Here is a 25,423-nt window from a genome sequence, read left to right on the forward strand (position 1 = left end):
TGACCAAAACCAATCATCTTGACCTTGCATATTAAATATCTGATGTTCTTTTTAAACATGTGTTTTGCAGACTGTTCACTTATAAAAATTCAATTTATTTTTCTAGTAGTGCCTCTAGATAACAACCAACACTGTAGCTGCTTTGTAAAAAAATATTTTTGTGGGAAAAAGAATGCATTTATTATATTTTGTTGCCAAACTGTGTGCCTATGAATATTATGTTTGGTTCTCATGTTGTTGCTGCAGTATAGATAGTATTAAATATGACATACTAAATAGTAGACATGAAATATACTGATTATTAAGAAAGTTCCAGGTTTTATATAATATTTTTTCTTAATTTTGGTAGTAAGTCATCACTGATGGTAAAATCAATTTCATTATTTCTCCACAAGAGGATGCAGAAAAAAAACAGAAAACAGGAAAAAAAAAACCTGCTAATGCTTTGCTTCTGATATAAAGACACAAAGGTAGTGTATTTGTTTGACTAGGCTGGTGGATTTGACCTGTGTTTACTAAAATGAGTACATAGCAAGATGAAGCTTCGTTTAGTCTAGATTTTTATGTTTGCATGTGTTTGCAATGATGTGTCAAATTTCCAGAAAACAGTCACTCCTTGGACAGAAATTATAAGTATACAGAAAATAAGTTTTCCCTGTAATATGTTTGTTTTTAGTTTCCATTTATAATGGTGAGAATTTTCTTTCTAAGTCTTAAAAAAAAAAAGCTACTGCTGTGATTAATGTAAAAGATCTATTTTCTTTAAACTAAAGAAATGCAAGATACTATGAAATTTATCTCAATACTTGTGTTCCTGGTTTCCCTCTATAGCAGTCTATTCAGAAACATAATAATCTAATATTCATATCATTATATAATCTAGTATCTCCAAAGAACAAGCTGTTGTGTACTTTGGTACTTCTAGTCTGCATCTTTTCATTATTTAATCATTTTGCTGTATTTATTTTACAGATTCTAAAAATGGAATGGGGAGGAGAGTATTCTTTTGATTCTTCCAATTTAGACTGTTTGTTAAATGTCCTCCCTGGAGAATTGGAATTTCGACAGATCCTTAGTGATCTTGATGAAAAAATAAAGAAGAACTCTTCCAGGTAAAGAGTATTTTATTTGTACCAAAATACTAGTGAAAGTCATTTGGGAAGAAATGTGGCTTAACTTACCTTTCTTTTCTAGGAGTGGGTTAAAATTCTGAAAAATATTTCAGTAGTAATTTTATTTTAACCACTCAAGCATTTAACAAATTTTAATGCTGTATAATTATTGTGCTGTAGTCTTTCTCTCTGGTATTTTTAACAATTGTATTATCTTAACCTTAGGTTCTGTTTCAGTAGGTGTGATAGTGAAGGAAGAAAATGTGACTTCTCATGACAGTTGTATTTTCTATTACTATGAGATAGTAATCATCTCTACTAATGAGATAAATTTTTATTAACTAAAACAACTACAGAATTTGTCAAAAAGCAAAGTTTAAACTTTGTGGCTTAAGTCTTTAGTACCTTTGTAATACTTTTCAGTGAAAGATGCTCTTAAGCAAATAAAGTTTTAGTCCATTTAAAAAAATAAGTGTACAGTCAGAGATATACAAATGGTAAGATTTTGTATTAAATTTTTAAAATGCTCACCTTTGTGAGCATCTTCAAGTATGAATAGTACATCTTAAAGTATGATTTCAAAGAACATCTAATATCTCTTTTAAGATTGTATCATTTTAATGTAGCCCACATTTGTCAGAAGTCTTTGCTCCCAAACATCTTCTGAAAGGATGGAAATAAACCATTGCCATATCTCCCTGAAAACTGACTTAGATAATTTCTCAGTTACTGTCATACTGGTTATGCTGGGCTACTGGGCTAAGAGGTTTTTCTTTGCGGAGGTGGGGGTGGGGCAGTTATTTCTGTTAGTCTTACCTCCCATTTTCATTTAAAAACTTAGTGTTTGCTAAAGTACTTACAATATTAATAATCCCACGGTAGCAGTGGTAGTGAAGATCTGGTAAATATGCTGTTATGGACCACTGTATAATACAATTTCATGATAGAGTATTCCAGATGTTGACATGAGCGAAATGTAGATACTTAGAGATTAGTTTTTGTCATAACATAGTTAATTACACAGGTAATTAAGTTTCGTGTGTCTATGGTCTTGTATATCTGGAAAAAACAGCATCAGTGTTTTTAGCATAACTGTTGTCCCCTCTTTAACTACCAAATAAAAATGATTTTGTTGTCATTGTTCAGAGATATCCTGAGAGTTAGGAAGATTATTCTCAAAATGAACCTTTAGAATGAATGCTTCACTACTATTTTTTTGTTTTAATGTGGAAAAATGTATGCTGCTTGTTGAGAAAACATCTGACTATGGGAAGGGAAGCCAGCCATTCATTCTTTTAAGTGGTACTTTACAGCCACTTATGTTACATTTTACATTTACATCATCACAGTGGAAGTGTTTGTATGTCTTGAAGTAGGCTGATTGTCACCCTCTTACCTGTCTAGTCTTACAAATCAGAAGGAACTTTTACTATAAGTTTTGTGAGATCCAAATGATATTTTATTAAAGGAGAGCTGGAATGTGGATTAGGATGTGATACACAGCAATGCAAGTCAGGACAAATTTCTGCTGAATTGACACTTAAGCTAGTTTTAACCTTATTTTCACAACGAAAAACAGGAAGTAGCTCTGTAGTTACCAGGTGCTATTTTGCTCCTGTAGTATGTCAGTTTCAGAAATGGAAAGAGTTTAAAATAAGATGGACAGCAGCTGATGTGACTTTTAAATTAAAAAGAGTCCTTTTATTGCTAATATATTAGGGGTGGCATAGAAGGAAATAATTTTCAAGTTACCATTGATCTTTGTAAGTGGTATGATAAGAGCAGCTCTATGTGATACAGTGATACATTTCAAATAGAATCCATTTTTCATCAGATAGATTTATGCTTTTATTAGACCACAGAGAATGAACATGATAGTATACATCATATATATATATATATATATATATTTAAAAATAAAACATTGTGTAAAAAATTATGAGGCAAGAGTGTATAAATCACTCAACTGCTCATTTATTGACTTCTAACTGAATAGGTTTTATAAAATTGTGTGACATAACAAATCAGATATGGTTTTCAGGTGTTGAATTACCTTCAGTATTTTTGTACTGTACCAATCCTACTTGGTGCTGTAACAACAAAAAAAGGCCATCTGTGTGCAATTGTGTTGTATGCAAATTTTAATGTAGTAAGTGGTTCATTCGTTCACTGTTATGTAATGGAACTCTTATTACACTTGAATGTTAAGTTTATTTTTACGGCAGTTTATTGAAGCAGGTGAATATGAGCTCTCAAAATGATCATCATTGCTGGCCAGTTTTGGGTACAGGGGTAGTCTCAAGGTTATTCTCAAGTATGAAGTTGTATTCATCAGGTTGGCCTTTTATCTTCATTCTTTCCTTTCACAGTTACTTTGACTTTTACTGCTCATCAAAACAGAGTATTTGGATTATTTTTATGAATTGGTGGTTTAAGAATTACTAACATTTCACTTGTTAGCAATTCACAGAACTAAACTTGCAGTTTATATTTAATATTTCTAAGCAGGGAATACAGTACAGAGCTTGAAACCAAGCCTATAGTTCATAACTCTAAGTGATTGCTAAGCATGAGGTCTTTTCAGCAGTTGATTTTTATTTCTGTATTCAGTTTTTTCTTCAGTGAGTGCTACCTTTTAGTTGTGATAAAGCAATAAGATTTTGTGAGACTGTAGGACAGTAGGAGATATTCTATGTCTTCATCAACAGAACAATTGCTTAGAATTCAACACAATTATTTAATAATAATTGTAGCTCTACACCACCCTGGAGACTATAAATATGTGAGGCTTTTCACAAAAGCCTAATTTGACTTCAATCTGATAAACTTTGTGTTGGTTTAACAGAGCCTGGTTTTTTTAGGGGGGAGGGGAAGAGTCACAGAGGTGCTTTCTGTGAGAAGCTTCTAGAAGCTTCCACAATGTCCAACAGAGCAGTCTCTTATGGCTCTGAAGGTGGACATGCTGCTGGGCCAATTAGAGAAGTTGTCAATGCCTCTGTGATGACACATTTAAGCAGAAAATCTGCACAGGAGCACCTTTTTCTCAGGGGTGGTGAGGCGCCACCGCCGGCACCGTTTCGGCGCTGCACACACAGCAATGTGGCTGCCGCCGCGGCCATGGTGAGTTCTGCCTGCCTGGTTGCTCCTAGCCAGCTGTACTGCAGGCAGAAGGACAGGGGTGGCGACAGCGGCTTCTCCTCCCCGGTGCCCTGCATGAAGAGAGGCACGGAATAGTTCCAGCATCATGGCAGCTGCACCACCTGCATGATGGGGGCTGGGCTGCATGGCTGGCAGCAGAAACAAGGAGAGCGATTCCCCCAGACAGACCCTAGACAAAATCAACTTCTCAGCACTGCAAGATCCTGCAGGTATCTTTAAAAAGGTAGAATTTGTTGTCAATGGTACTTAAGAGCAGTGAAAATTTTTTTCCTAGTCAGAGAAAGAGGAGGAAGTGAGGACATCTGGAAAAAGACAACATGGTGATGCCGAGATCAATGAAAAGAAAGAGGGAGAGGAGGTGCTCCAAGCATTGGAGTCAATATTTCTCTGCACATTGTGGGGAGGGCTATAATAAAACTATCTCCATGTAATCCATGAAGTCCATGGGGCGATGCAGAGATCCAGTTGCAGCCTTTGGGAAAAGTGCTCATGCTGGAGCAGGTGGGTGCTAAAAAAAGCTGTAATCCAATGGGAGACCTGAACAGAGAGGCCCTTGTTTCCAGAGACAGAGAAAAGAGGGCCTTTGCTGCCAAACTAGAGCAGCTTATCCTAAAGGACTACACCTCATGAACAGTGACTCATGCCATGGCAGTTTTGGGAAGGCTGTTTTGCCCCTGGGAGGGACTCATGTTACAGTGAGAGGTTGGGTGGGACTTCTACTTGTGAAATTGGAGTCATACTGGAGAAGTTAATGGAGAACTGTTTCCTGTGGGAAGGACCTCATCGCATAGCAGAAGAGACGCTCCTCTCCCTAAAAGCAGACTGAAGAAGTATTTTGAGTGACAAACTGACCAAGCCCCCCCCATGCCCTGTCTCCCTGCACTCTCAGTGGGAAGAAGAGAGGGGCTGGGGGGGGGGGGGGGGGGGGGGGGGGCGGTGGGGGGGTGGGGAAAGGTGTTTTAAAGGCTTATTTTACTCCTCATTGACCTCTTCTGACTCTGTTAGTAACAAGTTTACTTTACACTTTTAAGTTTGAGCCTGTTTTGCCCTTAGGGTGTTTTCTCCCAATCCTTTTCTCAACTCATGAGCCCTTTGTTCTGGTTTTCATGGGTGCCTGGCATGTTGACCAGTGTCAAACCATGAAAACTTCAACCTGACCTAATTAACGGTAGTTTAGTCATAAGGATTTTGAAGGTCTATTTTGAAAGCCTGCAATGAGGTCAGTGCTAGTAAACACTTATAAGCATTGCATCTTTTCCCATCACCATTTGATATAAATTATGATAATTATTTGAGAACTAGCAAGATCTTGTGAATTGTAGATCTGGAAGGTGTCTCAGTAAGGATGTTAGTATGACATGGTCCAGCTGTTGATCATAACTTTGCTGATTTGCCAAGAAATGCTTATCAATATCAAAACAAAGGGATGGAGGAGTTTTAAACAGGGTATTAAGTCAAACTACCTCGTTCTATTTTCCTGTATTAGAACTGATGTGTAAAAGGGCTTATGTGTTTTTAAACTGAGATGTGCTGCAGGAGTTATCTTTCTGTCTTATTTTGAAGAAAATCTTTGCTTGTTCTGCTCAGGAATTTTTAGGAAGCAGTTATGCCTCATATTCCTGTTAGTCAAGAGATTTATCAGAATCTTGGCTTCTTCAACCAAAATCCCAAGAGTGGTTGAGTATTTGGGAGAATTTCAAAATGAGGGCTAATTGTAGAGGAAAAAATCTTATGATTTTATCAGTTTTACTCAGACCTAATATTTATCTCAGCTTTCAAAAATAATTTGACTCTTTTGGGTGAATGTAGCTGGCTCGTTGTACAAATGCATTACTTTGGTGTTTGCCTGAGAAATTGTTGCCTGTAAAGATATTACAGCAATGTTAATAAAAACTTCATCAGAATTGTAGTTGTCTAGTCTAATCCCTTTGCTCGACCAAGTGCTAAGGAATAAGTAAACAAACTGAGAGACGAATGTATTTTTTTTTTCTGTGCAGACTGTGTTGTCTTCGTGCATAATCACTGAGTCTGGGTTAGTTGTTCCATAGCAACTTGCTAGCTGGGCAGCACAGTTGCACAGAAATTGGCTGTTTTATTGACACATGATTTCTTTATTCAAATATTCAGTGATTATCACTGTGTCAGTACCTTAGGTGGTTAATTAGCTGTCATCTACATCTACAGAAGCTGTAATCAGATTTTTGACTGCCCTATAAAGTATCCCGTTGCATTTCATATGAGCATATATATCAGATGATGGGTTTTGAACCCTTATTTGTCACTGTCATGTTTTAGTCAATGGAGTTGAACAACTCATGTTTCACTGCCTGTCTTCTGAAATAACTTACCAAGACAAAGCTTGCATTTTGTGACAGAAATATCTCGAACCTTTAAAACAACAATGGAAATTAAAGGTGGGCAGGCCGTGGTTCAGTTAGAACTGACTGGTATATGGTTAAACTGTTGAGTAACTTTATCTTGCTAAAGTGTAGCAAAGCCATCACCATTCTATTTCTTCTGGTTTCAATGATACAGTTACTTTACAGTTAAGAGTGGATATGTTTTGTAAGGAGCTAAATTAGAGATATGCAATAGTTTTCAAAGTCCTTTAACCAGGTGCTGTGTCTTTGGTTTACATCTTTGGGTTCAAGATCAAGAGAAAGTTAACAATGAAAATGTCTGTGTGAGTTAGAGTTACACTGCTAAAAGTCTTTCTGCAAATTTTTTTACTGTTCTCAGCAGGTCCTCTGATACACAGACTTCCAAATGATAAGACTTTTTTGGATATGAATGTCCTATACCTCTAGCAGTCAAGCTTTTTAATGAGCAGTAACAGTAGTTTTCTAACACTGCTTGCATCTTCAACAGTAGTGAAAACAATGATCTCATTTATTTTAAAACAGTCTGTTCTGAAAAAAAAGACATGTAAACTGATTCTAAAGCTGTGTTTCCATGAATGTGAGGATCTTAGGAATAAGGAACATGAGGTTAAAAAATAATTTTATTTTATAGCTTAGCAGTTTAATTTAACCAATATCATTGTCATTTTATGGCTACTCCCTATGCTAGATAAAATAAATTGAAATGTGCTTGTTAGAAATTGAAAGGAGTTAGAAGATCGTACTTCAACATACTCATAGTAATCTCAGGCAATGGAAAATGATACATGGAGGGGCAACCCTTATTCTGATACCATGAGTTTCAAAATAATGTTGTGTGACTTTGTACGATAGTACGATAGTGCTCACACTATCAGTTCCATTGCAGTACTTTTTTAACTCTGTCCATTGATGAAGTCACTTAAAAAGCATTCTCTGTAGAAGATTAGGTTATCTGTAAAAATTATTGTAAACTTAATAAATAAGAGCACCTAAGGGCTCTTACATTGAGATTGTCTCTCTGCAGTGTGGGTACTTACCAGATGTTTCTCCAGAAAAGCACTCCAGTGTGGACACAGATAATGTAACACAACTTTGCTTTGGTTTGTTAAAGAGCTGCAGGCAATCTCACCTGTGAGAAGGAGAAGGTATTTCAGTCACATAATTTTCATTTGCATAATGGTATGTTAGGAGTACTAGCCACAAAAAAATATGTGCCCACAAATGCTCAGGGTACTACTTGTGTGGGACTAAAGATTTGTTTCTTGAAAAATCAGTCAATTAAAAAAAAAAGTAAAAGCATAACCATCAGGTTTCTTTGCTACAGAGAAAGGTTATGTTTTTTCTTTGAGCTTTTACATTCCACTCCTTCCTTAGTAGTTTGGTAACTTTTTTTTTCTGTTTGTGTCTGAAGAGTTCCACAGGTTCCCAAAAAAACTGTTGAGTCGTCTGTGGACAAAAAATTTATTGAGGGTCGTTAAATGTCCATGTCCATAGTATGTATATCATGTCAGTTGACATCATCTGGGTTAGTGCCGCAGTATCTTCAAAGAGGGAGCAAATTTGCTACTCTGAACTTAAAAAAAATACATTTGCACTTAATGAAAAAATGCTACTGGGAAAAAAGGAATCTAGTAGTTTATATGGTTTTTAAAAAATTGTACTTTTAAGAAAATTAATTAATAGATTAATTATTTTTCACATCAAAATTAGATTTTTGTTTGCAGTTTCTGAAACATTAGGAAATTTCTTTTCTAAACCAGGAAATCAAAGACTCATTCTGCCTACACTGATGTGAAATTATAAAGTTTTTGTTACCAGGCTAGGTGGTTAGAATAATTTTAATCATATTTAACAGAAGTATTTTTTAAACTTAAAACACTTGCTTTCTAAACTCAGATAATAGACTTTTTTTTTAAAGGTAACCAAATTCCAAAATATTTAATTATTGTAATTCATGTAAAGGAGTAAGTAACTATAATTAACCATGTTCTTGTATTACTGAGTGTTGACAAAATTCTTAGCAAGATGCAGCAGTGTTTTTGAAACCCTGTTTACCTACAGTATTCTGTATGCTGTAAATAAACAGGATGAAAATATGTTTATTCAATCAAAACCAGCTTGAGTCCTAATTAAATGCTTATTTTGGGAGGATAAAAGGATTAATTAAAATGAACATAGTTATCATGATTTGTACTTGTGGGTGAGGTAAGGAGCAGGGGAGTGGCACTGAAATCTATCCATTTAATCCCCTTATCAATATTGGGACCAATTACCAAAATGTCTGGTCTTGAGAAGGCTGTAGTTTATTCATAGCTTATAGTTTATTAGCTTGTTCACAGATTCAAATATCAAAGATAAGTGTAAAAATTCCCTTGTAATAGTAGTAGATGGGCACAGATTTAACAATAGTAGTGTGTTTTATAGTGCACAATGCTGTAATCTATTTGGGAATGTTTGAGATAGATCGGCACACCACAATAAGAGCTTTTGATAGTGTCCCAGGAGCCAAGGTGTATGAAGAAGGCATTTAGTTTCATAGTCCTGAGAACAGATTTCACTAACTAAAAAGATACTTGCCAATCTTTTGTCAAGTAGAGGATTGGAATTCTTGGCTGGGCTATTAAACCCAGTTTTGCCAGGATCTAAATTCTATTTTTCTAACTGAAACTGTATAAGATATTAAACACTGCTTTTGAAAAAAAATGTAGAAATGAAATACCAAAAATGTGTTTTTGTAGGAAAATAAATAGAATTAGATTGTTTTGGATTTTTTGTTTTGTTTTGTTTTCACTTAATTGTCCACGCAAGTAGAAATAAAATAATTCTGGATGTTCAATTACTCTTGTGAACTTTGCAAATGAAATCACTGTAAAAACCTAACCGACACATCTAAAAAGAGTTATGATTCTAGATGAAAGTTAAAGAGTGGATCAGCTCCTTGAATACAAAGTTTGTTTTCTTTCAGATATTCTAATGACAAAACAAGAAAGAAAACATCTGCTTTCTCAGCGCAACTGGCTCTGAAATTCTTTTCACCATTTTCTGTGATGTCAGTGGATTATTAAGAACTTATTAATATATCTTGTGTTTTATAAAACAACTGCTGATTGCTAAAGGAGCAAAATGCAGTACAGTAATTGATTCAGTTTATAGTCTCTGCTTTAGCTAATTAAGCACCATGGACCAGATATTAGGTTGGCTAATGTCTTGTTCATTAACTACTTTATTAAAATGAGTACGATTGTTTGAAAGTGAATCTGTACATACTCTGGTACAGTCTGGCCTGAAGGAAAGTTTTTTTAGCTCTAGCTTAACAGTACTTAAATGTTAATTGTTAATTCTGCAAATTCAGGTCTTATTTTGTAAGGGTAGCTTAATCTGTGAATAAGAAGGACTAGAGTTACCTTAATTTGAAGTAGTTTTTCTTTTTAAAATATGGCATATATAAAACACTTTTGTCTCCAAATAATGTAGAAAAATTCTGTGGTTTTTTTTTTTTTTTTAGCATAGAAAAGTGTCTTAAGGACCTGCAATCGGACGTAAATGAAATATGTACTGATGAAGTACTACAAAGCACAACTGACTGCATTCAGTGGCTAAGTCACTGCAATTTTAGTTCTCTCAGACCTTCTTCTACAGACCATGGAGAGCTGCTGGAGTTCCTTAAGACCCTGGTAAAAATTGTTTATTAAAAACTTTATTGTTGGAAAGTTGATTATACAATTGGAGGTGGGGAGGTGGTTAGATGAGTTCAATTAGTTTTCTCATTTCAGCCTTTACTGTTGTGAGGATAGTTCATAAATCCATGTCTGCAGCAGGGTGTTATGTTTCCTTTTGATCATGCCTTAAATAGACAAACTTGGAACAAAATCTTTTCACAGATGCTACCATATGTTCAGCACTGCTTGGATTGTTTTATAAAGCACATGTTGATAAAAAAACATTGGAAGTTACTGTCTACACTAAGGCTGTCAGTGTTACTGCATGTTCTTCACTTTTATCAGTATGAATTTAACTCATCTAATGTATGTTATTGTCCTTTATGCATTATTTAAGCATTAACTTCCTACCTGCTGTGTGGCCAAAGAGGTAGGTGATAGATTCCCCATCTCTGGAAATGTTCAAGGCCAAGTAGTACTGAGCTCTGAGCAGGCTTATCTGGCTGAAGATGTCCTTGCTCATTGTAGGAGGATTGTACTAAACAAGCTTTAAAAAAGTCCCTTCCAATCCAAATGATTCTACGCTTCCCAATGAGAAATGGGGGAGCTACAGTTTTTGTTCTACCAAGTTATACAACTATATGCAATCAGAAATCAAATTTTACTTCATTGAAATTGAAGAATATTAGAGAGTATTTTTATCCAGAATTTTATTAATGAAAAATTAATGAAAGCTTTTGAAAGCTTTCATTTGAGTATACCTGTGGAAATGGAAGTCTGGAAAATTGAATTGGCAAGATAAGTGAAGGTTGATCCCTCAGTATATGATGGTCTTCAAGTTTATATATAAACTTTATATGTGTACATTTGATATGATACATATATATGAGATCAAAACACATAAACAGTATCCAGTGATTATTCTTTGTTGCTTCCGTGTCATGGTTTAGTTGTAGACCATGAACAACTTCAGGCTAAGATTAGCTGTAATGGAAGAGGAAAATTGTAAAGAAGGGGAGTGTTTTCTATGGCTAGAGCACAAGCTTGATCAAATCAATGATTGATAAAAATCAATCATTTTTTGAGCTCTTTAGGACTATTGTTGCTCTTTCAGTCACCATTGATTCCACTGGATATTGATCTGTATCAAATGAGGAAGTAACTTTTAGAGACGCCAGGTCTTTAATGTTCATGTGGTGAAGAGTGATTTTGTTCTCTTCTGACAAAGTTGATCAGTATGAATGTTGCTGTTAATAATCATCCCATTCAAGGATGTCAGAGGCTGCTACACTTCATACTTGATCTAGATGAAATTAGAGAATCTCAGAAAAAGCTGACTGTAAAGTTCTTGCTTTCAGGAGTCTTTTGTTATTCTTCTTAGTCCACTTAGATCATTACTGTATTCCCTCAGAATGTGGCATGGAACTGATGACTGACTTACTTGTGTCAATTCCCTGCTTACTTCCTTCTTCAAGGTCTATTCAAGCCATATGCCTGAACACCAGGTGGCGGCATTTGTTTGGAAAACACTGAAATGTTCCCATCTCATATAAAATGTGTTTTCCAGCTCACCAGCTTCCCGGGAGCTTGCTAACTGCATGACAGTCTTGCTGTGAGCTGTAGTATCCATTTAAGCCTTGAGAATGGCTCTGTGGCAGGCTGCTAAACAGACAGCAAAGTGAGAAGCCTGGAAGTCTCAATTCTGCAGCTTATAATGAAAACAGTTTTGTAGCTCAGCAACTTTCACATCACTATTTCCAGGCTTATGGCTTCTTAGATAATTCAGCCTGTTGTGTAGAAGGAATTACAGATGAAAAATATATCTGTACTGTCTGTATCTGTAGTACTGACCATGCTACAGTCTGTCTGTAAGAAGTTACATTCAGTTCCATAAACAGGTCTGCAGTAAACTATTTTCAATAATATTCAGCATTAATGAGATTATTATGAATTGACCTTTCTTAAATATATATCTCTATCCATTGAACTAATTAGATAATTTCTTCTGGCCTGCTTTTAATTAAGTATATATAATTCATATTCAGTAACAGGAACATTCTTTCTACTTCAGAACAATATCCCTATTCATTGTTGGCATTTATTATGTGTATTTATTTTGTTAGGAATTTTGTTTAAAGCTGCTGAGACAATTGAAAAACAATACAAAGTTCTTTTTGGGCTTTGCCTGGGGTGCTATATTTAGTTTATTATTATTATCATACTTTTGTAAATTTTTATGAAAATTCTGAGAATTTCTTCATGAAGCCTGAAAATGTTAATTATGTGAAATTTTATCATTCTATGTACTGTCTCGTAACTCATATTTACAAGCTGAATATATGCACTAACACATTGTCATTAAATTCTGTTCCTGCTAAAATAATGGCAGATTCTTTTTTTAATCAAGTCTTCGTCTTACTGTACTTGTTTATTGATATGGTAGGTAGTTGTGCATATTACACAGTAATCCAGTTGGTAAACTGCAACTGGTTTTCTGTATGTTATTGTTATGACTAACTTTTTGTGCTCAAAAGGGAACTTTTTATGCTTCTCCAAAACTTTTGGATACTCATTTGGATCTTTTGCTCTTGAATAGTGCTGGCATCATCCGTTGCAATATTTTTATAAGTTAGTTTTTAAATTAAAAAGCATACATCAATATAGGCAATGTGTGAAGACACTTGATGACACTTTCCACAGCTTCAAAGTTCACTTCAGGTACTCTTTGTGAGTATCACTATGTCTAAATTAGCACCTGCAAGCTCCTATTTTTAATGCGGTGGTTCTAATTGCAAAGGGCTTGAAACAATCCTTAGATATATAAAAATATCTCTGCTTTGCCTTAAAAAGCAGCAGTAGGGATTTGCTTGGAAGATCATTTGGATTCATCACTGAAGGCATCAGGTGCATGCACTGTTTTGACAGCTTCTCTTGCTTTGTACATTTCAGAATGTAGTATTTGAGCATGATTCATAAAAAAAAAAAACCAAAATTTAAAGTCCAGAAGTCTACTTGCCAAGAGACAACCTTTCAACACAGTAGTTAGTAATCAGGGTTTCAGTTTACACTTTGAAACACTTTTTTTCTTTGGGGTCACTAAACTTTATAGAATAGTTTAGCAGATAATAAAAGAAAACGGGGCCAGTATTATGCATTTTGATATATACGATTTAAGATTTGAACCAGTTACACATATTTCTATTACATGCACATGCTTTTGTAGGATGATATTGAACTGATAATTTCCTTTATTATTCTGTCTTCCATATCTTTCCTGCTTCCTATCTTCCTAAGAAGAATTAATAAGAATTATTTTGGAATAAAGATCTAAAATGGAAGAAAAATAGGTAGTCTGTTATTTTTAAGACTTTCTTTATAAGAGGCAATCATGCTTCCAGTTTGTTATTCAGAATTAGGTACTATAGTGAAAGTGGGTTTTTTTTTCAAGAAACTCTGGTCAGAGTAGTGGGCAACAAGAAGGTTAAACCCTCTAAGGTATGTAACAGGTTTGAAACATCCAGAACAAAGAATAAGTGTTCTGAATTAAAAAATTTTTGTGACTCTGAAGCATACTTATCTATTGATAAAATCTTGCTACAGGGGAAGGATTTAGTATTTGGCATTCCAAAATGATTATGTTTATGCAATAACATACTCAAACTTGAATATTCAATTTACGTCTCCTTCAAAATAAGAACAGAAATAAAACTAGTAATTTCTTCAAATACTGTTAGTTAAATAAATCAGCAATGCTGAAGGTGGAAGGTAGCAAAGGTTTCTTTGCCAGCGTTGCTTTGTAGGATGGAGTATGACTTCCAGACTGTGCTGATTTCTAGTATCTAGTATAGAGCTATGTTTTGGATTTGTGCTGAACCCACAGCACAATATAGAGGTTTTTCTATTATCGCCAAGCAGGACTTACACAGAGCCTTTCTGCTGTTCATACTGTAACACTGGTGAGGAAGTTGTGGGTGCATGGGAAGAGGGGAGGGGACACAGCCAGCACAGGTGACCCAAACTGACCAAAGAGAGATTCCAGACCATGTAGCATCAGGCTCTGTATATAAAGTATGGGGAAGAAAGAAAACAGGTATGTCTGAAGTGATGATCTGGTGATGAGTGATGCTGTCCTGGAGATGGTTGAATATCTGCCTGCCATTGGAAGCAGTGAATTAATTCCTTGTTTTGCTTTGCTTGTGTGCATGGCTTTTGCTTTACCTGTTAATCTGTCTGTCTCTCAACCCATGAGTTTTGTGGCTTTTACCCTTCCAGTTCTCTCCTCAGTCCTGCTGGTACAAGAGTGAGCAAATGGCTGCCTGGGGCTTGGTTGCTGGCTGGGGTGAAACTATGACAGATAAAGGACAGACTGGAATGAACCCCCCTGAGGAGATGAAGGAGCAAGTGAGAGGGCTTCTAGATTCTCATCCACTTAAGGCTTTCCTACTGAAACTAAGAAAATCAAGAATACCACCAATTCCACTCAGTTTTCTTGTGACAGTAGTATTGAGCTGTGACAAGAGGAGCTGCTATTTGCTGCATGACCTCTTGAAGCTGAAGCAGCTCTAAGGTCAGAGATCCTTGCCCTGGACTGAGAGAGAGCTCTTCAAACTTGAATGAAGAAGGAGCAGCAGCCACGTGATTTCACTTGCTTTGTTAACTGACAGCCTTCTCCAGCCCATACAGCATAGATATACATGGAAGCCACTAATGTATCAGTCTGCATCTTGGTTTGATGGGTTACACAGCTCCTTAGTCTTCTGTCCTGTGTCAGGATCTGAGGCTCTTTTATTCTTGACAAGTTTTCAATTTTAGTTCTTTAAGGGACTCCTGGGAAGACTTTTTCATCCTTAGAATGGTCTTTTTGATGATTGCCTGCTGAGCCATAGAAGGTGACCATTTTATAAATTCCTTGCTTGGTTTTATGAGAAAAACCTGTCATTATCTGTGTAAATCTTAAGAAATTTTTTCATACCGCTTTCTTTAAAAGATGCTGTGACAACAAAAAAGGCTGCCAAGGGTTTCCTTTGAACTGTGGTCTAGAATTGATTGAGAAAAGAGGTTGGGGATATAAGAAAGATGAGAAGATGAGTGTGAGTTATTGGCAGAGGTAGACAAGAAAATTAATTTGTGTATAAATCCTGTCTTCCACAGATTTTTTGATTTCTGTTGCTTACATATCTTACTTGCTGTTAAGATAATTATTATAGGAAACTTTTTTAGTCTAATATGCAGCTGTTCATTTAATGAACTGAAATTAATAAAAATTTCTATAATATTGTCTGATTTACCTTTGTTAGCAAAGCTTGTTGAAGAATGAGAAGAATCAAGAAGAAATGGTACTTCACTTCCTTCTGGATCTCTCTAGTCAGTGTGGTGTCTCATTTCCCTGTACTGCAAGTGGGACATCTTTTGACTTAACATCTTCGCTTCATACCATTCAGGATGATTCAGCTGTGGATGTGAAATCTCTTTGGGATGATGTGAGATTGCATCTTCGGCAATTTTTAGTAAATAGACTGCAGAGTCAAGAAGAAACAAACACTAATGCTTTGCAACAACAAATGGAGTTTAAAACTCAGTGTGTACAGCAGCTTTTGTTTCTTTATCCCAAATCAGAAGTCTTAATGAGGTATCAAAATATGCAGAATAAACTGGTTAGTGATCTTCTACAAAACTGTATTTTGTCTAGTTGTGGTGAAACAAATTTTGATAAGGTGGTTCATGGTTACCAAAGTTCCATACCCAGATTGTGCACGATGATAAAAGAGGATTTGTATATACTAACTGGAACTATTGGTCCATCTTCGTCATTAAAGTTTATTAATGAAACTTACCTGGATACCATCACTGAAGAAATGACAGTTCTTCTTGAAAGACTTTGTGAGCTGCAGTTCAAAGAAAATGCTCTACATATAGTTAAAGCAAACAAGATTTCAAAGAAGCATAGAGGAAGAGTTCACGCTATGGGTTAGTAGTCTTATTTTATATTCTTTGTAGTTAGGTGTTATTTTTAATTATGCTACTTTTTTATATATGTACTTGATTATTTTCTGTGAAGAGAGAGAACTGAAATTAGTAATTATAGTTTTATGTTTAAAACACATTACTGCAGTTGAACTTGAATTGTGCTGCAAAAGTAAGAGTAACTCATGTAATTAAACAAAATTCTATTATAATCCATTGGATAACACTGTCATGTCATAGTAATTTTTTTCAGCCTCTTTTATTCCAGCTTCTGAAATATGTACTAGAATAAGAACTATTTAATCCAGATTTATATAAACACAAACTGTTGAGTCTTCTACTCCAAATTTTTTTTTTTTTTTAATTGTCAGATGTTTAAAGGAGATTATGGGAAAGACTGTACAGTAATGTGTCCATAAAACACATACTGATTTACACATCAGAGCTGACCCAAAAGATTAATATGCAGCTTATAATTCTCAAACTAAGAAACAAACAGAAAACCCATTTACACTTTCTAGTCTTGTGAAAGTACAGTAAGTTCAAGTTAATACTGCCTGGCCATTTTTTCTTGTTCCAAGAAATGTCAAGTGGAAAAGGAATCTATTATTGATGTAGTGTTTTCTGTGTTTTCTTTTTGCTGTTTTTAAGTCTGACATGCTAATTTCCAAAAGGAAGAACCAGTGATTTGGAAAAAAATAATACAGAATCAAAACTTCCATAACATAATTGCACAATTGTATGTAATTGCTTTTACAATGCAGTGTTTAGAGCACACCTCTGTGCAGGAGCCATTTGTTTAAAGCACAGCTTACCATAAAGTGATTTGAAGAGAGAAAATATTAAAAGTTTAGAATCATGTGAAAAACACAGAAACAGAAGATCTTTGAATTGTGCAGCATAAAGGATTAATGAGGTGATGATTTGAAAGGTCTACAGAGAAGAAAATGACATACTTCTGAGTTTTAAAGTCAGCATATGTGTTAGTGTTAGTCAACTAAAAATTCCAGTGGAAGAAATGCAAAGATTATTTTCAACGGGAACTGAAATATGGAGGAATACTGGAACGTGTGAAAGACAAGGAAGAAGGCATGCAGACAAATGAGTAGGAAGAATAAGAAGTTCAGTGTATGTACTAGTGGGATGCAGTGTTGGCAGAAAACAGTGAAAAGAAGTAGTGTCAGAGTACTGTTGAGATATGAAATAGCAAGAAATGTGTTTTTGAATGACATAGTGAGATGTAAGTCAGTGAAAGGATTCACTGACCAAAAAAAATTGCCTGGAGTGAGCAGAAGTTTGTAACTTAATTTTTCTTTCAGTCTCAAAACAGCTCACGAAGATGTGGAAGTTCAGTCATCTCCATTTTACATCTAAAATATGAAGTTTAAAGTGCTCACAGACATGTCTCTCTGAAAAATCATACTTTAACTCTGCATTACAAGGGAGAAGAAAACAATCATTCAATCTATTAACAGAGTACTTCCTCTGCCTACATTTTTTTTTTGCCACAGAATGTGACTTTGCATGTTTATATGCCAGTACATCTATCAGTACTGGCTTCCAGTGCACATTTCTTTTGTATGGTCAGAAACACAGAGGAAGGTGAAAACAAACAGTAAATCTTACACTTGCTTGCTTGCTTGCTTTAAAACTTTAAAACATTTTCTGCTATTAATTAAAATATAGTTTCTCTATTTCATAAATATTAGATCAGATTTTATTTTTTATTGAAAATTCATTGCATGTCAGATTTCAGATGCAGCAGCTGTCTCCTTAGCACCCATAAAATGTGTTTAGAATTGCTGTTCATTAATATAATTTAATTCTCAGGATTACATTCTTTGCAGAGGCTGTCACAGTTGTGTCTTCATGTTATTTTAAATCAAGAAGTTAGTATGGGAAGTAGATATTGATTTGCCTACTGGTTTTCTATTATTCCTACTAGTTTGCCGCAAAAAACTGCTCATACACGCTTCAGCCAGGGAAACCATAAGGCACCAATAGTGAAATCAGAAGTCAGGCTAAAACAAAATACATGGTCACAGTTGTGAAGTTTTGAGTGTAATTTCAGGTTTTTTTTCATTTTCTGGATGTGTCATAGCCTATTATTTGGTATTATTCATCAATTCAAGCAAAAAGTATCCTTGTATCATAACTAAAACAGTTATTACTGTGTGACTTATTTATGTATGAGCTTGTATGTGAAGACTCTTTTTTGGAAAGAGATTTCTCTCCTATAAATGTATGAATATACTACATTTGTAACACACTAAGTTATATAAAGGGATTTTTTTCCTTTTGAATTAAAATGTTCACAAGATAGTTCACAGTGAAATAACTATTTGGGAAATATTTTAAGAGATTTGTAATGGTGGACAAATTCTTGATGTCAAGTGACTTTTCCTGCTTGGAACTCTTAAATTCTGGTACTTTGTTGCCCTCTCACAAATTAGAGTGGAAATTTATTTTTCCCAACCTAACACAGGTTAGGTTAAAAGACAGGTTTAATAGATTATCTTGAGAGTGATGCAGTTTGGCAAGTATTAAAAGAACCTCATGCATAAATATAGAGGGAAAGACAGAAAGAAGTTTTATTCTTAGCTGAAAGACAGATGTGTTTCTTATTTTTTGATGTATGTTGTCTCTGCCCGTTGGGAGCCCTCAAACCAACACATTTCAGAATATCAGAATAATTTAATCTAGGGCATTCAGTTGGGACTGTTATCCTAGAGGTGATAGAAGGGTTTGTGTTGGCTTAGTCCATCCTCAGGGTAATGTGGTTTTTATTTGATATTTGTTGTGGTTTTTTTTCATAAGAACTGTTGTAATTGATCCTACTATACAGCATAGGGAAAACAAATAACAGAAAATAATAAAGCAATGCCAGAACCACAGAAAAGTTTTCATAGGCAACCTATTTCTTTTGGGAAAATAGAGGTAGTCTATAACAAGCTTTAACAGAGTTATCTTCAATATATTCCATATATAATAATCTATTTGTGCAGTAAGGAATTAATGCTTTTCTTTTCATTCTGTGCTAGAGCAGTTATTTGTGAAGTACTATAAAGAGATTGTTTCCATTTATCAGTACCTAGGAAGTGTGTGGCTTGACAGAGAAGCTGTCAAAATGGCATGTGAAAAGAGGCAAATTTTGGAACTCGGCATCTTTGGTTGCCAGCTCTAGTGGAGGCAGGTGGTTTTATGTTACAGCTTGATCCTCTTACCTGGTAGATTTGTGCCTCTTATTACCTTTAACAGTGCAGGATTCAGCACTGTTAGCAGGATTCAGCCCAATAGTATTTGGGCTGTTACTGTACAAGGTTTTTATATAACATTAATTATAATTTCTCTGTGTACTCGCAGAACATAGTGTTTCCAACTTGATAGAATAATGTGCAAGGAATGTTTCCCAACCCACTCCCTCAAGTTTTTTGGTTGTTAATGGGATTTTGTTGTTTCAGACTTTCTATTGTAATAATCATTTGCATCTTTCTAAAGTTTATGTAATGTTGTGTTATCTAAAAGTATACAAAAAATATATGTTAATAATACTTTGCATGGGAAGAATCTCAGCTGGTTTTCAGGTTATGTCTTGCGATTTTTTGCTTCGATTTCCAATATGGTATTTCTCAGAGATTATTTGTAGTTAGTCTGTGTATTATAGTTTTACCTTTTGAACCATTTTTGTGTTCCTTTGTTTACAAAAATATTAAGCTGGTTTAATCAGGCATGACTAACTTGTATTAATTTCTCATTTGTTAGATGAGGAAACAGCTACTCTTACAGATGATAAGACATGATAATGGTGAGACATCTGCCAAAGAAACTTAAACCCGATGGAATTATGAACAGTTGATGTATTAGTGGAAGATTTTCTTTGGATTTATTTATATAGTTTTTGTGTATAAACAGAGTATAAATACTTATGTAGGCTAATTGGCTGGTTTTTTCTAATTTTCTGTGGTTAAAATAAAACAGATCAGAGCTTTAAGTTTTATTTTTTTCTGACATATTTAAATTGATTGGTTTAATATTTTTAAAGATCACAAACTTTCCAGAGACCCTTAAACACTTAAAATCGTAACTGAGCTTGGTTTTTAAAATCTGAAAAGATAGATATTATGTTCCTAAATATCAGCAGTTCGTCATTTTTAAGAAAAATATTATTGCAAAGTGGAGGTAAACTAAAGTGATACAGATTTAACTAAGCACATTTTTATGTAGAAAATAATTAAAATACCTTCAGAAATGTACTATAATATTAATATAAATGTATTACACTTTTATGCCAGTATGTACCCTTTTATTTAGATGTCCAGCAGGCTTCCTTTCTCTTTTCTTTCTCCAGAATATAACTAACACCCATTCTATTATAAAGATATATTCAAATGCAAACTGTGATTTAAATTATTATATTTTAAATCTATTATCTTTAAATATTCATGAGTTCCTACAGAATATATTGTGTTTGTGAAACACCTAAAATGAATATGGCATATAGCTAATCTTGAACAGAACAACTCACTACCATGTACAGGAACTGCATTTGTGCAATGGAGTTGAGAGCAAGAAGAGAAACAGGCTCTGGAGTAACTTGTTGAAGTGAAGACAACTTTGGAATGTTAAATTAAAGCACTTGGTATGAAAAACCTCTTTGAGCTCACTAGTTACATACAGCTCAATAGTTACATATTCCCAGCAATTTGCTGAAGAGCTAACTTGAGATATGAGTTTTGGGCTTTACACATTTAACTTAAATTTGATTTCTGTACTATTTTTATGTGCATATAGTTTTATTCCCCCTCGTTTATAATTTCCTCTTTTTGAAATTAAGAGCTTTAGTTTCAGATTTGCTTTTATCCTTCTGTATAATTTACATTCACTTAGTTTGTGATCTCAATAGCCACCATTATGGCCTGAAACAAATCTTCTACAGTTTTTGTCTTTTCTATCAAAAATATACCTTAAATAGTATTAATGCTTACTGGTTTAGCAACTGCATGATTAAAAATACCTCAGCTATTCACATCTGGGAATACTTTCAGCTCAATAACTTTAATGTAATTTATCTTGAATTTATATCTGGAAATTGAAGAGTGCCAAACTTGGAATAATACAATTAATATTTATATCTTTGTAACTGTTTTGGTATTTCTGTAAAGATGAGAATTTACTGCAGATAATTTACAGTATTTGTGCTGTGGTTACAATTGGTTTTCCACCATGTTTTCTTGCCCATAGTCAACTAGTTGTTTTTTAAAAATATGAGGGTGAAAGGGGAAAGTGTGCTACTTGACTTGCTACTGTTCAGTCCTGAAAGTCTTGTTGCATGTTTCTTACATGCTGAGAAGGTACGTAATACAAAGTAATCCATATGGATTACAGATGATAATATCCAGTATGGCATCCTGCTTCTGCAGATGAAATTTATTCTATTGTCCAAATCTTTGGACTGGTACAAGCTAGCTTTCAGTTAAATGTCTAAAGTGTCCCTAAGGCCACATGTTTAGAATTACGAAGTTTGAGATTGTAATTATGGAAGTCATTTGAAGTTGGCTTTTTTTTCATAAATTTTAACTTCAGGGTATTTGGAGACCCACATGACTACTGTAGTGACTTCTTGACATTATAAAGAGAAATATAAGAAAGTTATAATAAAAACTGTAACTTCATCCTTTTTGCTTCCTTGCATGTCCCTCTTCTTGTTTTTTCTTACTTCAGGAGACCCACAACAGCCTGTTCATCCCCTCCTTTGGACATGCTTGTTTTGTTTCTGGTTGCACATGACCAGCAGTTTCTTTATGTGCTTCCGTTATATTACTGCCTGCCTGACATGGCCTGTCTTCTATTTCTGACCTCTCTGTCCCATTGCAGAGTGCCTGGCAACATAACTTCTTCTGTAAGAACAGGGCTTTAAGGACCTATATAAAGCAAGATACAGAAAGAATGGTGCCTGTGTGCAAGTCACCATCGCAACTGCTGACCCCTTAAGCTGCTCTGCATGTATATTCACAGAACTGCAAGGGTTGGAAGGGACCTGAATAATCATCTACTTCCAACTCCCCTGTCATAGGCAGGAACACCTTCCACTAGACCAGGTTGCTCAAAGTCCCATCCAACCTGACCTTGAACACTTCAAGGGATGGGGCATCCCCAGCTTCTCTGGGCAACATAGTGCAGTGCCTCATCTCCCTCACAATCAAGAATTTTATCCTAACATCTAATGTAAAGCTACCCTCTTTCAATTTGAAGCTATTTCCTGTTGTCCAGAAAGGCACATGGTTTCATTCTTGGTAATTTTCTTTTCAAAATGTTTTCACAATTAGCAAAGAGCAGCTAATTGCCTTCCTTTGTATACCTGCATTTTCTTCCTCAGAATGAACAGAGCATTTAACTCACTGTGGTCTCTGATAATTTCATTCTTCTCCCAAGTGTAAAAGATGAAAACTGATTTACTCTATCGTCTGATATATTGTGAATGTTCAGAAGTCAATTTGACATTTATATACTGTAGTTTTCTCTTTAGTAATAAAAAGTGACAAAATCTGAGGGACAATTATGATGGAAGTCTCTCTTTTACTTCAGAATATGGGCCTACATGAAGAAGAGTTTGTAGGTCTAAGGCAGATTAGAGGACACTTTAAAAATGTCTTTAAAATGTGCTCCTGCACAATTGATTCAAAGAAAGTTGTTACAGGAGTCTTTTCAATATGTGCATCTACCATCATTACTCACAAGTTGATGAGATAGTCTTGACTGATTTTTGCCAAGATGGAGAATCCCTTCTGTCATAAAATTGTACAGTAAAAAGTCAGAATTATTTTAGTCACAAATAGTTTGTTTTGAAAAATAATATAGGTGCTTAAATTAGGGGGGAGTGTCATGCCCACAAGATGGTTGTAACATGCTAAATTAGGATATTAATGTCCTTTTCACTGAGGCTTAGTCTCACAATTTTTAAAAACCCCTCTATCTTCAATCAAAGGGTCACTGTATCTACCGAGTTTTTGAAAAACAGAGCTTTCAGTCATTTTCTAGTACCTCATACTACATTTACTGAACAGAGCAAGGCAATGGATATATTCCAGTCCATCTGACCTAGAGAGAATAAGGATGGTTAAAACCCAGTCAAACTTCTTAATTAGAAATCTAGCACATAGTGCCCACAGTGCCCAGTGTACTGTCTGAAATTAGATCGGTTACTAGTCTCAGATTTTCTAGAAGAGTTTCCTTTGCCTAGGCAAAGTAGATTCACACACTGATCATCCTCTGGCTAAGAACCAGATCTTTGTACGCTAGCACAAGGGACACTGTACTGACTTTCTATTCATGTGCTGGGAAGTTCCAGCAAGTTCTGTAACACAGAAATTACGTGTTCTGTTATGCACCATGCTATCAGCTCATGCTGATAGAAGTGTTTTAATTGTGTAATCTCAGCTCAGTGAGTGGAATGTTGTATCTTTACTGACATGTGTGATTAATCCTTCTTTTGTATATTAGTCTTTCTACAAAATATTTGTTTAAAAAATAGGAATTTCAAAACTTTTCTCTAGAAGTTTTTAAATGGCAGTGTCTGCCTTCTTTGCTGTCTGCCTAGATTTGTTTTTTTATGTTTGTGTTCCTTAGAAAAGTAATCTTGAGAACTTTGTGGTGACTTTGCAACTAGGGTTTTGAACTACAAAGGCACAGGAAGCAAAAATAAGAGTATTGGCTCCAGTTGTATTTTTTTATATTATTTGAACAAATTAGAACTGGCTCTGTTATATCTTGGAGTAAGAGAAGCAGAAGTGACCTAGGCACTTAAGTCTATTTTTAAAGGATATACGTCGTATCTAATATCATGCATATTCCTTCCTACAGAAAGGAATGATCAACACATGATAGAAATTACTGATTGGTTGAAGGTTCCTAGCAATCTAATTTGAATAGAGTTGTTCCAATATCATGAACCAATCTGTGAGAGACCCAGCCTCTGTGAATGTTGAAAATTGAAATTCAGCTAGCAGAAATTTTTACATTTGCAGGCATTAAAGAAACGTAAGCCAGATTAAAATAAATATGTTGATTACTGTGTTTTCAAATACACATTCGAATTGCCTTTTATCAGCCAAGTGTTATAAAATGGTTTGCAGGGAAACACATGCAAGTCCTGTCAAAGTTAGAATTCATGAGAAGGTTTGACAGACCTGGCAGTCCTCAACTTCTCTTTCAGCAAGAACTGAGGAAGATCAACTTTTAGAGCTCTTCAAGGACTTCTGTTTCAATATAGGTGCTATTTTCACTTGTTTTCAGCAGGCTTTCTTAGTTTTTATGCTCTCATAAAACATTCTACTTTGGTGTTTTCTGTGAGTGTGAAGACTTCAGAGAATGTGATAACTCCCTCAGCCCACAGTGTAGGCAAGAAAAAACAAAATTGCATGTGGAATCAGTTTATGTCATTGGCAAGGCCAAAATACTGTTTCAGATCTCTGAGAAATATTACTAAGAGCATAATTTTGTCATGGGATAGTTCTTGCAGTTTTCAAAAAGGACGTTTTGTAGTAGTTACTACTTCAGAAGGCATTATTAATGTAGAATAGCACCTAAAAACCCACTTTTAACTGCTAGAAACAACTGCAACTATTGTCTATCTACAAATTTTAAAGTCATTTTAATTGAAGGAATGTTAAAAAAATGTCTGCTATTTCATTTAATTAAATGAATTAATTATACTTAATTATAATTATTAATTATAAAAATTATAAATTAATTTTTAATCATTAATTAAATTGTTGGTTAAAAATTATTGGATGTCACATGCTTAACTCCTTAAATGGACCAGTCAGTTACTTAGTTCTAATTCAGAAATGAAATAATTTGTTTACGTTTGAATTGTTTAAAGTGTCACTGGCTACCCGGAATTGAAGTGTACGGTAGGAATGTCTTGTAATTTATTAGAGGCTATGCATACTTTTGAGAATTAAGGAGGAGGTTGAGTCGGGTTTCAGAGCAAACTGAGATAGGTATTTGTGTATGAAGTAATTTTCTTGAACATGATTACAAGGCACTTCATCCTCAGAGTGCTTCAGGAAGTCTCTGTAGTCTGTTCCTTGGGGTTGTAAAGGAGCTGTATGCTGTCAAGGAGTCAGATTTGTGAGATCATTTAAGA

General features: G+C 34.8%; 1 protein-coding gene across 11 annotated transcripts in view; it reads left to right on the forward strand.

Annotated features, from left to right (window-relative positions):
- The window catches only part of KIAA0825 (KIAA0825 ortholog), a 243,184-nt gene that overhangs the window by 39,981 nt on the left and 177,780 nt on the right, over nucleotides 1-25,423 (forward strand). For 10 of the 11 annotated variants that reach the window (XM_038124587.1, XM_038124585.1, XM_038124589.1 and 7 more), the window contains 3 exons: nucleotides 973-1,112; nucleotides 10,158-10,326; nucleotides 15,609-16,278. In XM_038124587.1, coding sequence (XP_037980515.1) covers nucleotides 982-1,112; nucleotides 10,158-10,326; nucleotides 15,609-16,278 — 970 coding nt within the window. In that variant the 5' untranslated portion in view covers nucleotides 973-981. Of the gene's footprint in view, nucleotides 1-972; nucleotides 1,113-7,676; nucleotides 7,798-10,157; nucleotides 10,327-15,608; nucleotides 16,279-25,423 lie in introns of those variants that run through there. The other variant, XM_038124590.1, reaches the window with a different exon arrangement.

This window comes from Motacilla alba, chromosome Z (assembly GCF_015832195.1).
Source record: "Motacilla alba alba isolate MOTALB_02 chromosome Z, Motacilla_alba_V1.0_pri, whole genome shotgun sequence".
Taxonomy (NCBI): Eukaryota; Metazoa; Chordata; class Aves; order Passeriformes; family Motacillidae; genus Motacilla; species Motacilla alba.